General features: G+C 35.8%; 1 protein-coding gene across 4 annotated transcripts in view; it reads left to right on the forward strand.

Annotated features, from left to right (window-relative positions):
• The window catches only part of RC3H1 (ring finger and CCCH-type domains 1), a 75,812-nt gene that overhangs the window by 34,215 nt on the left and 28,084 nt on the right, over window positions 1–13,513 (forward strand). For 3 of the 4 annotated variants that reach the window (XM_070384903.1, XM_070384902.1, XM_070384906.1), the window contains 5 exons: window positions 1,706–1,826; window positions 2,549–2,788; window positions 3,168–3,343; window positions 4,431–4,631; window positions 8,797–8,929. In XM_070384903.1, the coding sequence (XP_070241004.1) occupies window positions 1,706–1,826; window positions 2,549–2,788; window positions 3,168–3,343; window positions 4,431–4,631; window positions 8,797–8,929 (871 nt within the window). The remainder of the gene's footprint in view (window positions 1–1,705; window positions 1,827–2,548; window positions 2,789–3,167; window positions 3,344–4,430; window positions 4,632–8,796; window positions 8,930–13,513) is intronic. The other variant, XM_070384904.1, reaches the window with a different exon arrangement.

The following is a 13,513-nucleotide window of genomic DNA, read 5'->3' on the forward strand; positions in this document are numbered from 1 at the left end:
AAAATTAGTGATTCTGAAGGTGATACTCTGAAAGCTTTGTGTCAGTATTCTCAAGTTAGAGATCAGTAGTATCTTCAGAAGGTTTCACAAAGCCAAGGAAGGCAGGCTTTTCAGAGATAAATATGATTCACTTAAACAATCCCTCACTGATTTGCATAGTGTGAGTCTGAAGTGTCCTATGTTTACTGTGAATTATTTTCTGTCCAAGTTCTAAATATACTAGAACTTGGACATTAATACTTATATTAATATTAGTACCACTAATATTTGCTGAATCAGTCTTCCTCTAAGTGGATAAAAAGTAAGGAAGGTCGATACTATGTATGCTGGAGATAAAGAGAGTGATTCTAGAACAGCTTATTCAAAAGGAAAACTTACTGGACTTACCTGGACATCCAGTGGTTGGGACTCTGCACTTCCATTGCCGAGGGCCCAGGTTCAATTCCTCATCAGGGAACTGAGATCTCAATAGCTGCAGCCAAAAAACAAATACGAAACCAGAAGCATAGTGCGTCAACACTGTCAAGAGAGTAAGAGAACAGCTCACAGAATGGAAGAAAATAATTGTAAATCATGTATCTGAGAAGAAACATGTATCTAGAACATATAAAGAACTCTTTCAACTCCATTATAAAAAGAACATCATTTTTAAATGGATAGAGATCTGTACACCTCACCAAAGATATGCACATGGCAAATGAGCAAATAAAAACTTGCTCAGCATTGTTTGTCATTAAAAAATTGCAAATTAAAATGACAGTCAGAGGTATAACTACTATGTAGAAAATAAATAAGGGGCAAAGATATATTTTACAATAAGGAAAAGATAGCCCACATTTTATAGCAAGTATAAACAAAATATAACCTTTAATAATTGTGCAAACAGCAATGAGATACCACTACACATGAATTAAAATAGCTAAAATTCAAAACACAGTGCAAAATACTGGTGAGTATATAAAGCAACAGAGACCCTTCATTTATTACTGATGGGAATGCAAAATCGTACAGCTGCTTTGGAAGTTATTATATGATTCTGTTTATATGAAATGTTGTAAATAGGCAAATCCAGAGAGACAAAAAATAGTTTCTTCATACAACTGGAGGAGGTTTGAGGGGAAATATGGCAGGCGTGACTGTGGGATTCTTTTAAGGGGCCATGAAAATGTTCTAAAATTTTGATGTTGCATAACTAAATATACTTAAAGTCATTGAATATATACCTTAAATGGGTCAGTTATATGTTATGCAAATTATGTCTCAATAAAGCTGTTACAGAAATAAAACAAAAATTTTAAAATGCTATAATTTTGTATGTATGTATAGAAAAGATCTTTTGAAAGAATTCAGTTAATTTAATGGGAGTTTTGATAGTGACAGTGATAGAGTGCAAATGAAAGTGTCAGTTGCTCACTTGTGTCCAGCTCTTTCCGACCCCATGGACCGTATCTCACCAGGCTCCTTTGTCCATTGGGTTCTCCAGGGAAGATATACTGAAGTGGGTTGCCATTTCCTCCAGGGGATCTTCCCAACCCAGAGATTGAACCTGGGTCTCCCGCACTACACTACCACTCCTGGGTGAACCGCACTACAGGCTGCTTCTTTACCATGAGCCACCAGGGAGAGTAGGAGTGCATAAAATCTATTCAACAAAGCATTTGATCATAATTAGTGAGCACTCAAACACCCTTTTTTTGACCTCTAGGTTCCTGAGCAGCAGCCCATTACTTTGTGTAGTGGGGTTGAAGATACAAAACATTATGAGGAAGCCAAGAAATGTGTAGAAGAATTAGCACTGTACCTGAAACCACTCAGCAGTGCTAGAGGTAAATTGGATGAAATTATCCATGCTAATTAAGCACATGTTCATCAAAGATGCTTTTGTGACCATAAAAATTGTGGGCTGTGTTAACAAAATTCATTTATTTATTATAAGCCAAACCCACTGATGTTAAATAATATCATTATAAACCATATCAAATAAAGTAGTGAATTTAAAGTTTAGGTACCGTTTATTGGAAACATTTTTTGAATGGGTTGCAAAAGTAGGTATAAGCATACTAGTGGTTTCAGAAGGGCTTTGTATCATTTGACAGCCCTGAATTGTCTGCCTTCTATCCAGTTTTGTGTGGTGTGCTATTGGGGATATAATACAATTGAAAGTTACCATTACTGTCTTGCCAGTATGGCTTGTTTTCATTGAAAAGGTGAGCTTAACCACTGTGAAATGTACCAAATCTGTTAGGACCTAAGATTTGAATTTTTAATTATCAATATTGACTAGCCTTTTAAAATTATGCTTAAAATGAATAATGATATATTTAATGTCATCGTGAGTATTCCACTTGCATGTGGTTAACAGCTTTGTATACTTTTAAACTACAAACTAGGCTTCATTTGTGTGATTTGTATTGTTTATTTTAAATATCCTGATAGAACCCAGAACTATTCCATATACCTGTAAGTCAGTCAGCCCATTAGAGGAAGTTTTTCTGGACTCCAAAACTTCATTGGAAACCTAGAAATAACTCTTTCTTCTATTTTAAAGGCGTGGGTCTGAATAGTACTACTCAGAGTGTTCTGAGTCGCCCAATGCAGAGGAAGCTAGTGACGCTGGTCCACTGCCAACTAGTGGAAGAAGAAGGCAGGATTCGTGCCATGAGGGCAGCCCGATCTTTAGGTGAACGAACAGTTACAGAGCTCATTCTCCAACACCAGAATCCTCAGCAACTCTCTTCCAATCTTTGGGCAGCAGTCAGAGCTAGAGGCTGCCAGTTCCTTGGACCAGGTATATAATTTTATATTTAAAGTATAGTGTAGGCGCTATAGGTGATATAAAAAGGCCAGTTCTTTGCAATATTCTGTTGTTATCAAGTAATGTCTCACTTGGTTTCCTATAATCATGGCGTGGGTAATTCCAGGTCAGTTTTTCAGTACACTTAAAACTTTTCTCTTAACTGTATTAACCTGCTTTCTTAAATATATGGAATGTAATACAAGATTGCCCCCATATGGTTCAAAAAGTGTAGCTGTGAATATTGGTTGTTGTTGTGTTGCCCATTAATTAAGTGGTACCTGTAGAAATTATTAAATATCACCCTTCTAAGAAATAGATTTATCTAGTATCTGTACATGATAAATTTTTTTTTTTTTTCAACTTTTCCTAGCAATGCAGGAGGAAGCCCTAAAGCTGGTTCTCCTGGCCTTAGAAGATGGTTCTGCTTTGTCTAGAAAAGTATTGGTTCTCTTTGTGGTGCAAAGATTGGAGCCACGGTTTCCTCAAGCCTCTAAAACTAGCATTGGGCATGTTGTCCAGCTCCTTTATAGAGCCTCCTGCTTCAAGGTATGGTAAATTTCAAGTTAAAAGGAAACTTTCTTTCCCCAAACTTAAGTAGTAAAACTTGAGTTTAATAAAGTTGCCTGTATCTTTTCATAAATTTTAGCAGATTTTCTTTTAAAGAATGTAGATGATGGTCCAGTGGTTAAGACTTCTTCCAAAACAGGGGGTGCGGGTTGGATCCCTGGTCAGGAAGATAAGATCCCACAGGCCTCCTGGCCAAAAAACTAAAACATAAAACAGAAGCAATATTGTAACAAGTTAAACAAAGACTTTAAAAATAGTCCTTATCAAGAAAAGAAGAAAAAAAAATCTAAAAAAAAAGAACAAGAATGTAGTCACTTAGCTGTGTCTGACTTTGCATCCCTGTGTACCATAGCTCACCAGGCTCCTCTGTCTATGGGATTCTCCAGGCAAGAATACTGGAGTGCGTTGCCATTCCCTTGTCCAGGGAGATGGTGTCTTATTAAAGTTAAATTTTGTTGCATTGAATTTTTTATATTAGATATTGAACAGCAAAGATCAAATCAAGGCATATAGATTTTTTTATTTGAAGAGACTATAAAGCCATGTCAGTTTTCCATCAAGACTACAAACAGAATTGATCTAAAGAGAGAGTCATTAAAGCAGGAGTGCATTTTACGTGGCTATTTGCTCCTGACATAATTCCACATATACAGCACAGGAGCTCCATTTGCCATTTTGATTTTAGTATATGCAGTAACGCAGAACGTAGTCCTTTGTATGCCAGATTGAATCGGCACACTTCAAACATTGGTGTCCAGTATGTTGTCTCTTGCTGTTCATTTTGTTTTCCTTCTTAAAGTCATGGTTTCCTGCTTTTGACACAACATATAACAAGTACTTCATGGGCCAGGGAGCCTGTCTAAAAAATTGTTAATTGATAACAAGCTATAAGGAGGCCATCGCATCCCCTCATCTGACACTCAAACTAAAAAAGGCAGTGTTTTTCAGAATAGTTGCATGAGAATTTTCTTCTTTTCAAAGTATTTTCATGTCTCTATGTGGTCTTATAATATATAAACACAGTTTGTTTCTTACTTGACTCATGAGATTACATATGTCTTATTAGGTCACCAAACGTGATGAAGACTCTTCTTTGATGCAGCTGAAAGAAGAATTTAGAACCTATGAAGCTCTGCGGCGAGAACATGACTCCCAGATAGTGCAGATTGCTATGGAAGCAGGCTTACGAATTGCACCAGACCAGTGGTCCTCTTTGCTGTATGGGGACCAGTCTCACAAATCTCATATGCAGTCCATTATTGACAAGGTAGACTCTTTTTTTTGTTCTTTATTTCTTGGACTAATCATGGAGTTTGGTAATTCATTTATTTAATAAATATGTATTAAAATGAATACTATATATCAGGCTCTTGTAAATTATATTCTCTATAGCTGAGTGTCATGTCATAACTAGTCGCATCATAATACCAGTTTGTTCATATAAAGGTTTTTAAATTGAGGTGTAGCTGACATTGCTTATATAAGAATTGATTTAATTAATGTTTTACATTTTATCCAGTGCTGCTTTCCATCCCTTTGAGGGTCTCCCGTCTCTATTTTCTCATTGCCTCTCTCCCTTTTATTTTTCTCTGAGTTTTGATCACTATATTTGTTAAACTCATTTTCTCAGTGCTTTTATCTTCTTCCTGGAGCACCTATTTAATAGCCTGAAAGATGTGTACACTGAGGTTTCTTTTGACTCTCAGCCAGGAAAATCTCACATAATAAATTATCAACCATTCTAAATTTGATCAGATTTTCAGTTTATCTCTACTTTTAATTGTTGTTTGTTCTGATGAAAAGATCACTTAAGTACACATGAATTTTAGGTCAGACCCCTAAAATTTCTGACTCTAAAAGCTATATTTAATTATCTTAAAGCTATAGAGTAAGTATTTAAGCTGGTTTTGTTGTAATTCAACATGAAATTTGTGAAAGTGCTGTATAAAAGTCTTTAAGTGCCATTTGTATATATTATGTTCAATGATTTTTAAAAACTTTCTGTTTTCCTTAATTTTTGCTACTTTATCTTAAATCCTTATAACCATAGAAATGAGACTATATGTGAGAGTCCACCCTATATTTAATTTAAAGAAATGTCAGTATGTAAGAGTAGCCTAAATAAAAAATATTTAACACTTACTGAGAGCTTGCTGTGTGTCTGGTAGTTTTAATTATTTATTTTTTTATTTTAATGTGTTAATACTTTGCTTAGAATGTTTTACTTTTTGGCCATACCACATGGCTTGTGGGATCTTTGTTCCCTGACCAGGGATTAAACCCTGGCCATGGTAGTGAAAGTGCCAAGTCCCAACCACTAGACCGCCAGGGAACTCCCTGTCTGGTAGTTTTAAATAATTCATTTAATCTTCTCAACAGCCCTGTAATATTCCTTTTATACAGAAACAGAGGCAGGTTAAGTACATTTCTCCAGGGTCATATTGGTAATAAGTGACAGAGCTGGATTTGAACTTGGACCTTCTGACTCAAGAATCCAGCTCTTAACCACGCAAACCTCTTTCCAGGCTATTCTCTCCACCCCACCCCACCCTTTTTTTGTTGTTGCTTTTCCTAAAGATAAGATTCTTGAAATGAGTAGTAGGTCGATGTCAAAGGAGAATTAGGAAATGTGTTTTATAACTATGTGATGCATAATTTTCAGTATATATTATTTGTTCTGTCCTGTGGAGAAGGCACTGGCATCCCACTCCAGTACTCTTGCCTGGAAAAATCCCATGGATGGAGGAGCCTGGTGGGCTGCAGTCCATGGGGTCGCTAAGAGTCAGACACGACCGAGCGACTTCACTTTCACTTTTCACTTTCCTGCATTGGAGAAGGAAATGGCAACCCACTCCAGTGTTCTTGCCTGGAGAATCCCAGGAACAGGGGAGTCTGGTGGGCTGCAGTCTGTGGGGTCGCACAGAGTTGGACATGACTGAAGTGACTTAGCAGCAGCAGTAGCAGTAGATACCTTTACCAAAACTTTACCTGCCACTCCTAGGTGTGAAATTATGTAATAGACTGATTATAACCTTAATCATGATCTTTTAGAGGAGTTCCTTTCTACTTCTGAAGAGAAACTTGACTGACTTTTGTGAAAACTCTAGTAGGAGATTATTAACCTTCTTATCTGAACTGGACTATATACCTAAATGTATACTCTGTAATAATTTGCTCACATTGTGAATTTAATTTGAATTTAATGTCCTAAACTTTCATGCAACAAACTGGTAAATGAAGTTTGCAGTGTGATATCTTGTTACTATATAGAGCAATAGAACTTCCTGTGATAATGAAAATCTTCTGTATACACGCATTGTCCAATATGGTGATCATTAGCCATACTTGGCTATTAAACACTTGACATGTATCTTATGTGACTGATAAACTAAAATTTTTATATTACTTAAAGTTTTTAATAGCCTTACGTAGCTAAGGGCTATTGTATTGGACCATGGAAATAGAGAACTTATTAAAAGTGACAAGAAAATCAATAACCGTACTAAATTAATAAATATGAATTTGGAGTTCACAAAGAGGAAGTGTATCTAATTGATGGGATAGAATGGACCCCAATAATAAATACACATCTAAAACAGTAACATGACAAATATTGTCTGTTAAACTATAAAGAAACATATTCTCTCATTCATTGCTGTGGTTTGTAAAATGGATTACAGATTTTGAGGGAACTAACTTGTCAGTGAAGCCTCAAATTTTTCCATTTTTAAATTGAAATATAGTTGATTTACAGTGTTCTATTACTTTCACATGCGGGATCTTAGTTCCCTGCAGCAGAAGAGGAGTCTTAACCACCAGGCCACTGGGAAGTCCCCAAACCTCAAAATATTCATGGCCTTTACCAAAGTTACTATTTCCAGGAATTTATTTTAAAGGAATAATCCAAACTTTCAAAAAAGTTAGAAATTCAAAAGTGTTATTTGCTAAATTATTTATAAAGGATTATTATAAGGGGATGGTTAAAGAAGTTAACGTTCATCTACTCAGAACACTGAGTAGTTACATGGCCAATAAAATTGCAGTTATGTCAGGACAGATACCCTCTTCAGCTATTAAATAGCATTAAATTTCTTTTTAAAAATGTTAGTGAAATATTTTTGTTAAATCTCAGTGATAGATGCACAGGAATTATATTAGACAATTACTTTGAAGTATTTTATAATAAAGACAGTTAGATATTTTAAAAATATCTTTGTTATAATGTTAATGGTAAACAAATCCAGAAGTTTATAAATAGCCCATTAAAAGTATGTGAAAAACATGCAAAGATGAAAAAATTGAATAAAAGGCATGTCACCATTTTAATGATTAGTTAGTTGTGTTACTCCATGTTTTTTTAAATGTATGCTATTTAAAATATACCTTTTAAAACGACCTGTAGGGGAGAAAAAGTTTCATACGTGTATTTTTTTTTTTAAGTGAAAGTAGAAAGATGCGCATGTCATAGGCAGGATGCAGTCAGTTTCATAAGGTGAGAGCAGCCCTCTTCTATATTAATAAACCACAGAGCTAAATGTTTTCAAATAAGAACCCTTAGTTGTGAAAAGTGGAAGTTAGTCACATAGTCATATCCGACTCTGCAATCCCACGGACTGTAGCCTGCCCAGTTCCTCTGTCCATGGAATTCTCCAGGCAAGAATACTGGAGTAGGTTGCCATTTCCTTCTCCAGGAGATCTTCCCAACCCAGAAATCAAACCCGGGTCTCCTGCATTGCAGGCAGGTTCTTTACCAACTGAGCCACTAGGGAAGCATCACCTAATCTTTTCTTTAACGGTCAAATGTATTGGCTCCCTTAGGAGAGTTAGGGCAAGTATGTGTGTCCATTAAGCCTTAGGAAAACACGCAATCTGATAGCTTCCAAGAATCCCAAACCAAATACAGAATTTTTCCGAACTGGAATTAGCTCAAATTATGTAGTCCGTGCAACAGGTGAGTTCAGATCGAGTCTGTAAATATTGTATATAGTGCCATAACCTTTGGTCTATAACAGAACTTGAATTCAAACTCAGTTTGACTCCAGTTTCATTGCTTTTGTTGTTGTATAACATTATCTCTAGACTGTATTTCCAAATTTCAATTATTTGAATGGATCCAGGAGGCAAACTAACATGGTGCTGTAAGAACCTGAGCTCTAAAGAGTATTTCCAAATTGAGGAGTTGAGAACGATCTCACATTTGAGGAGTGTAATGACAGAGAGAAGAGAGTATACAATATACCAACGTGTTGATGCAGAGAAGTGCAAGGCTTCTTCAGGAAGCGAGTGATCCAATTGGCCAACACATGGGATTTGGGGGAGGATAAAAATTAAATGTAATTAATTGCAAAAACTGATTGTGATCTTGTAAATAATCTTTATTTTAAAAGGATTATCTGGTCTTTGGGGGAAGTTAATATTTATCTTTTTTTAAGTTGCAGACCCCAGCCTCTTTTGCACAAAGTGTTCAGGAACTAACAATTGCTCTCCAGCGGACTGGAGATCCAGCAAACTTGAATCGACTAAGACCCCATTTGGAGCTATTAGCAAACATTGACCCTAGTCCAGGTAAATCCAGGGGGAATTAATGGACTATCCTATATGTGCCTTAGTACTATTCAGTGATTCTTTTGTCTTTTGTTAAATTTCTCTAGAATTTCCCAGAATAGTAATTCTGAATCTCTTACGTAGTAGTTAAGTTTCTGGTCCTGATCTTGTCTGTCTGTTTGTTACTTCAACTAATATTTATTTAATACTTTTTAATTTATTTTTACTTTTCACCAGGAAAATAGATTCTTTCTGGGATCCTTTATGTTTCTTCCCTGTCTCATCACAACATTGTGCTATATTTTTACCATTTTCATCTCTTTTGACAAAACTAAAGTTTGGTGGTTTTTTTTGTTTTTTTTTTTTTCATTTTTTTCTGTATACTATGTCCTTAGTTGCATTTTTTTGGTTCCAAGTTTCCCTTCTCCACCATAATCTTGTTCCATCACATATCTTCTTTTGCGTGTCTAATTTGTCAAGCCATTTCCTGTTCCTTCTCCTTAACCTGAAAATCAACCAAGCTTCATTTTTCACCTGATACTTAAATCTTGGGTGTGTTAGCTTATATGCTACTGTCTTTGTGTTTATTCCTACTACTGAACTAAAAACTTTTAATATTTACTAGTAATTTCCTAGTTTCTAATTCCAAAGGCTTCTTAAATTACTTGTCTTCAGCATTTGGTAATGTTGTCGACTACTTTCTTGATAAACTGTCTTGGTACCTTATCTTTCTGTAGTCTTAGGATTCTCTTCTGGCCTGTCTGAATGCTAGTTCTGTCTTATTTTGTTCACTTTGTCTGCTCTTTCCTCTCTTGCCCCCTGAAGAGTAGGCTGCTTGTGTTCTTGGAATTTTGCTTTCTCTACACTCTCTGTTGAAGATGTTTGTCATTCATTATCAGCATCAGGTATTATTCCTTCACAGATAATAGACTCCCAAATACCTCTGTCACTATTATCTGTTCATCACTCCAGACATACTTTCCCAAATGCTTTCTGAGATTCTACATCCTCTCTGCTCAGTGTTTCAGAGCAAACTCATCTTCACGTGATACTTGCTCTTCTTCCTATGTTCCCTTTCTCAATAAATGACCTGATTCTCTGAGGTATGCAAGCTTAAAACCTGAGTCTTTTGTCTTACCGCATATCTTTTCCTTTCACTTGCTCTACACCCCATTTCAGACAAGATTTGTCTGTTCTTTCACAGTATCTCTCTAACCCATAGATTAATACTGCTTCAATGAGTGCCTCATTCCTTTTCCTGAAACTAAATGCCTTTCATTCTCCTCTACTCTTTTGATTCTTCTAATCTTATATGCTTACTGCTGCAAAATAAATCACATCTCTGATTTTAATACTCAAACTTTTAGTGACATGCATTGCCTGTAGAATAAGGCTTGGAACACTTGACCATGACATTTCAGAGTAGTAAATTTATTACCAAAGTTGCTTAATCAAATCAGTTTAGATCTATTTTTATTTTTTTATTTTTTGGCCATGCTGCACAGCATTCAGGATCTTAGTTCCCTGACTAGAGAGTGAACCTGGGCCCCCTGCAGTAGAAGCCCAGAGTCCTAACCACTGGACTGCCAGGGATTCTAAGATCTATTTTTAGAACACAGTGATTTTATTTTTCCCCCCACTGTTGTGCTTTGAACATTCTGAGCAATCAAAAGATCACTTCATAAGCTCACTACTTCATCAGTCACCAATATGTCTACATCAGTCTGAGCCAATATATTCTACTCCTTCCTTGTGTGACAGTGGATAAACCATACTTCTAGCTAAGGCTACCCTCTTTCCTTATGTATCAATATCATCTTGTCAAGTATATCCTTCCAGTAGCCTCTGTTTCTTATGTCATCAGTTTTCCTTCTCTATAGAGTAGCTCTGTCAACATACAAACATTTTATCATTCTTTTCATCAAAATCCACTTTTGACATCATTTGCCATCTACCTACAACTCCAATTCTATACTTTTTATAGCACTCTCTTGAACACACTCCAATCAGACATTTATCTCTACCACTCAATCAAAGTGGCTTTTCTCAAGGTCACAAGTGACTTCCATGCAGCTAATTCCAAATATCAATTCTTGATTCTCTTTGTGTTTGACCTGTTAGCCTTTAACATAGTTGTTTACTCTCTACTCCTTGTACCACTCTTTTCACTTCTAGGCCACTGTACTCTCCTAGTTTTCTTCTTACTACATTGAAATCTCCTTCTCGGCCTGTTTTGCTGATTTCTTCTTCTCTCCATAACCTCTAAACTTTTTTTCTTTTTTCCCCCCATATTTTCTAACCTTTGATGTGCATCTGGAATTTAATCCTTGTGTCTCTTCTCTTTTCTATTTATACTCTTTCCCTAGATAATCTCATCTAGTCTCACAGCTTTAGATTTTATTTGTATGACTCACAAACTTGGTATATTTCATCAGTTCTGAGGCTCACATTTTTTCAGATTTTAGTATTTCTGAAATTGGGCTGCATTTGTATAATCAGTGACATGTAATAATTAGCAATTTTTTTTTATTTTGGTAGCACATAAAATGATTATACATATTATAGTTGATGGTGTTTTAAAAATCTGTGTAACTTAGTATTTACAGCCTAGACTTTCTTCTTAAATTCTTTTGTATATCTACCTGCCTGTTATCCAATAGTTCTACTTGAAAATCTAATAATTATAAGAGTAGTCTGTCTAAAAGTGAGTTCCAGCCCATATCCTCCAGCCACCCACCCATCATTCCTTTTAGTGGCAACTCCATTCTTCCATTTCCTCAGGCCAAATACCTTGGAGATATCATTAACTCATCTTTCTCTCGTAAGGTACATCTGATCTTTGAGCATACCGCATAGGGTCTACCTTTAAAATCTGTTCAGAATCCATCTACTTATCACCTCTCTACTACCTCCCTCTTCTATCTTCATGGATGATGGAATAGCCTCCTGTTGTCTGTCTGGTTTTAACATAGGAACCAGAGTGATTCTATTACCCCTTTGCTCAAAAACTCCAGTGGTTTCCATCACTCAATACAAGCCAGTCTTTTCTATGATCTACCAGACCTCACAATGATCTGGTCTTCCTTTACCTCTCTCCTACTTCTTTTACTCTTTTCCCACTGCATTCATTCCAAATTTCACCTCCATTAACATGTCATACTCCCATATTAGGGCCTTTGTACTTATTCTTCTCTCTTCTTGGAATGTTTTTCTCCCCATATATCGTAGTAGATCCACAAGGCACACTCAAACCCTACTTTTGAGTCTCTAATCAAATGTAACCTTCTCAAGGATCCCTTTACAGGCAACCTTGTCTAAAATTTTACACATACCTGTTCCACTCCCTTTCTTTGCATTATTTATTCAACTCATCATTCTCTAGATAATTTGTGTTTTGATTATTTATCTTATGTATTGTCTGGCTTTTCTCCTTGAATAGAATAAGGATTTTTGTTTTGATATCTACTGCTTCTTGAGCAACTTGAATAATACCTGAAACTTTGTAGGTATTCAGTAAAATACTTTGTGTATGACTGTTCTCTTTACTTTCTCTGTGCCTTTATCCTTTTTTCCTGATGAAGTTCCATGTGTCTTTCAAAGCGTAGTTCAAATGCCATCACCCAGAAGTTTTTCAGTGTTCCAACAGGAAGTCATTTATACATATGCATTCTTGCTTCATTTTGTATTTCTTTTAGAGAACATTTCATATGTAGCTTTGTAATTAATTTTTCCTTTAGGAAATCACAGCACTTACTAAATGAAGAGTGTGTATAGCACAGCTGCTTTATATAATGGCTCTTCTATTAAACTTTTTAAGCATTCTGTTTACCAGTACTTGACTTATACAAAATTTCAAAATGGACATTACAATTTGGCTTGACTATAGGCAGTTCACAATTACATTTGATCCAAAGTGTGTTGGTCTGTACTATACTCTCATTTTTTTAGGTGCAAACATTTAAAAACTAAAACTTTTTACATAAAAATCTGAAATTTCAGTTTTCCCTGGGAAACAGAAGTGTATCTGAAAGTGTCATCCTTGCATCTTCACATAACAGCAGTCAGCTAAAGTTGAGTAGTCACCGTAACCTTAGCTGGGAGACATACTCTTTAACACAGTCTCCGTCACCTTTTTTTTTTAAAAGTACTTTATTTCTTAGGAATTTATTTTTTACTCTATTTTTCAGTGATTCTAATATGAGTTTTTTTTTTTTTAATTGGAGAATAATTGCTTTACAACGTTGTGTTGAGTTTCTGCCATACAACAACGTCAGTCAGCCATAAGTATACATATATCCTCTCTGTCTTGAACCTCCCTCCTATCTCTCACCCACCCCACCCCACCCCACCCCTCTAGGTCATCACAGAGCACCAGGCCTGTTACTCTTTATTGTTATTTCCAACAATAGGGTCTGATGACAGTTGCTGTTTATTATCTGTCATATTTCATTCCTGTATGTTACCTTCACACTCTCTGTAGTTATTTTAGATTGCAGCCCCTACTTTAAAAGGATATATTTATTTCTTTAAAATGATGTTTAGGTGAATAAGCTATTTCATGAATAGCTGTATAAAACTTAGCTTAATTCCACTGAAGGGCTGACA

Source organism: Bos mutus, chromosome 16, assembly GCF_027580195.1.
Source record: "Bos mutus isolate GX-2022 chromosome 16, NWIPB_WYAK_1.1, whole genome shotgun sequence".
Lineage (NCBI taxonomy): Eukaryota > Metazoa > Chordata > Mammalia > Artiodactyla > Bovidae > Bos > Bos mutus.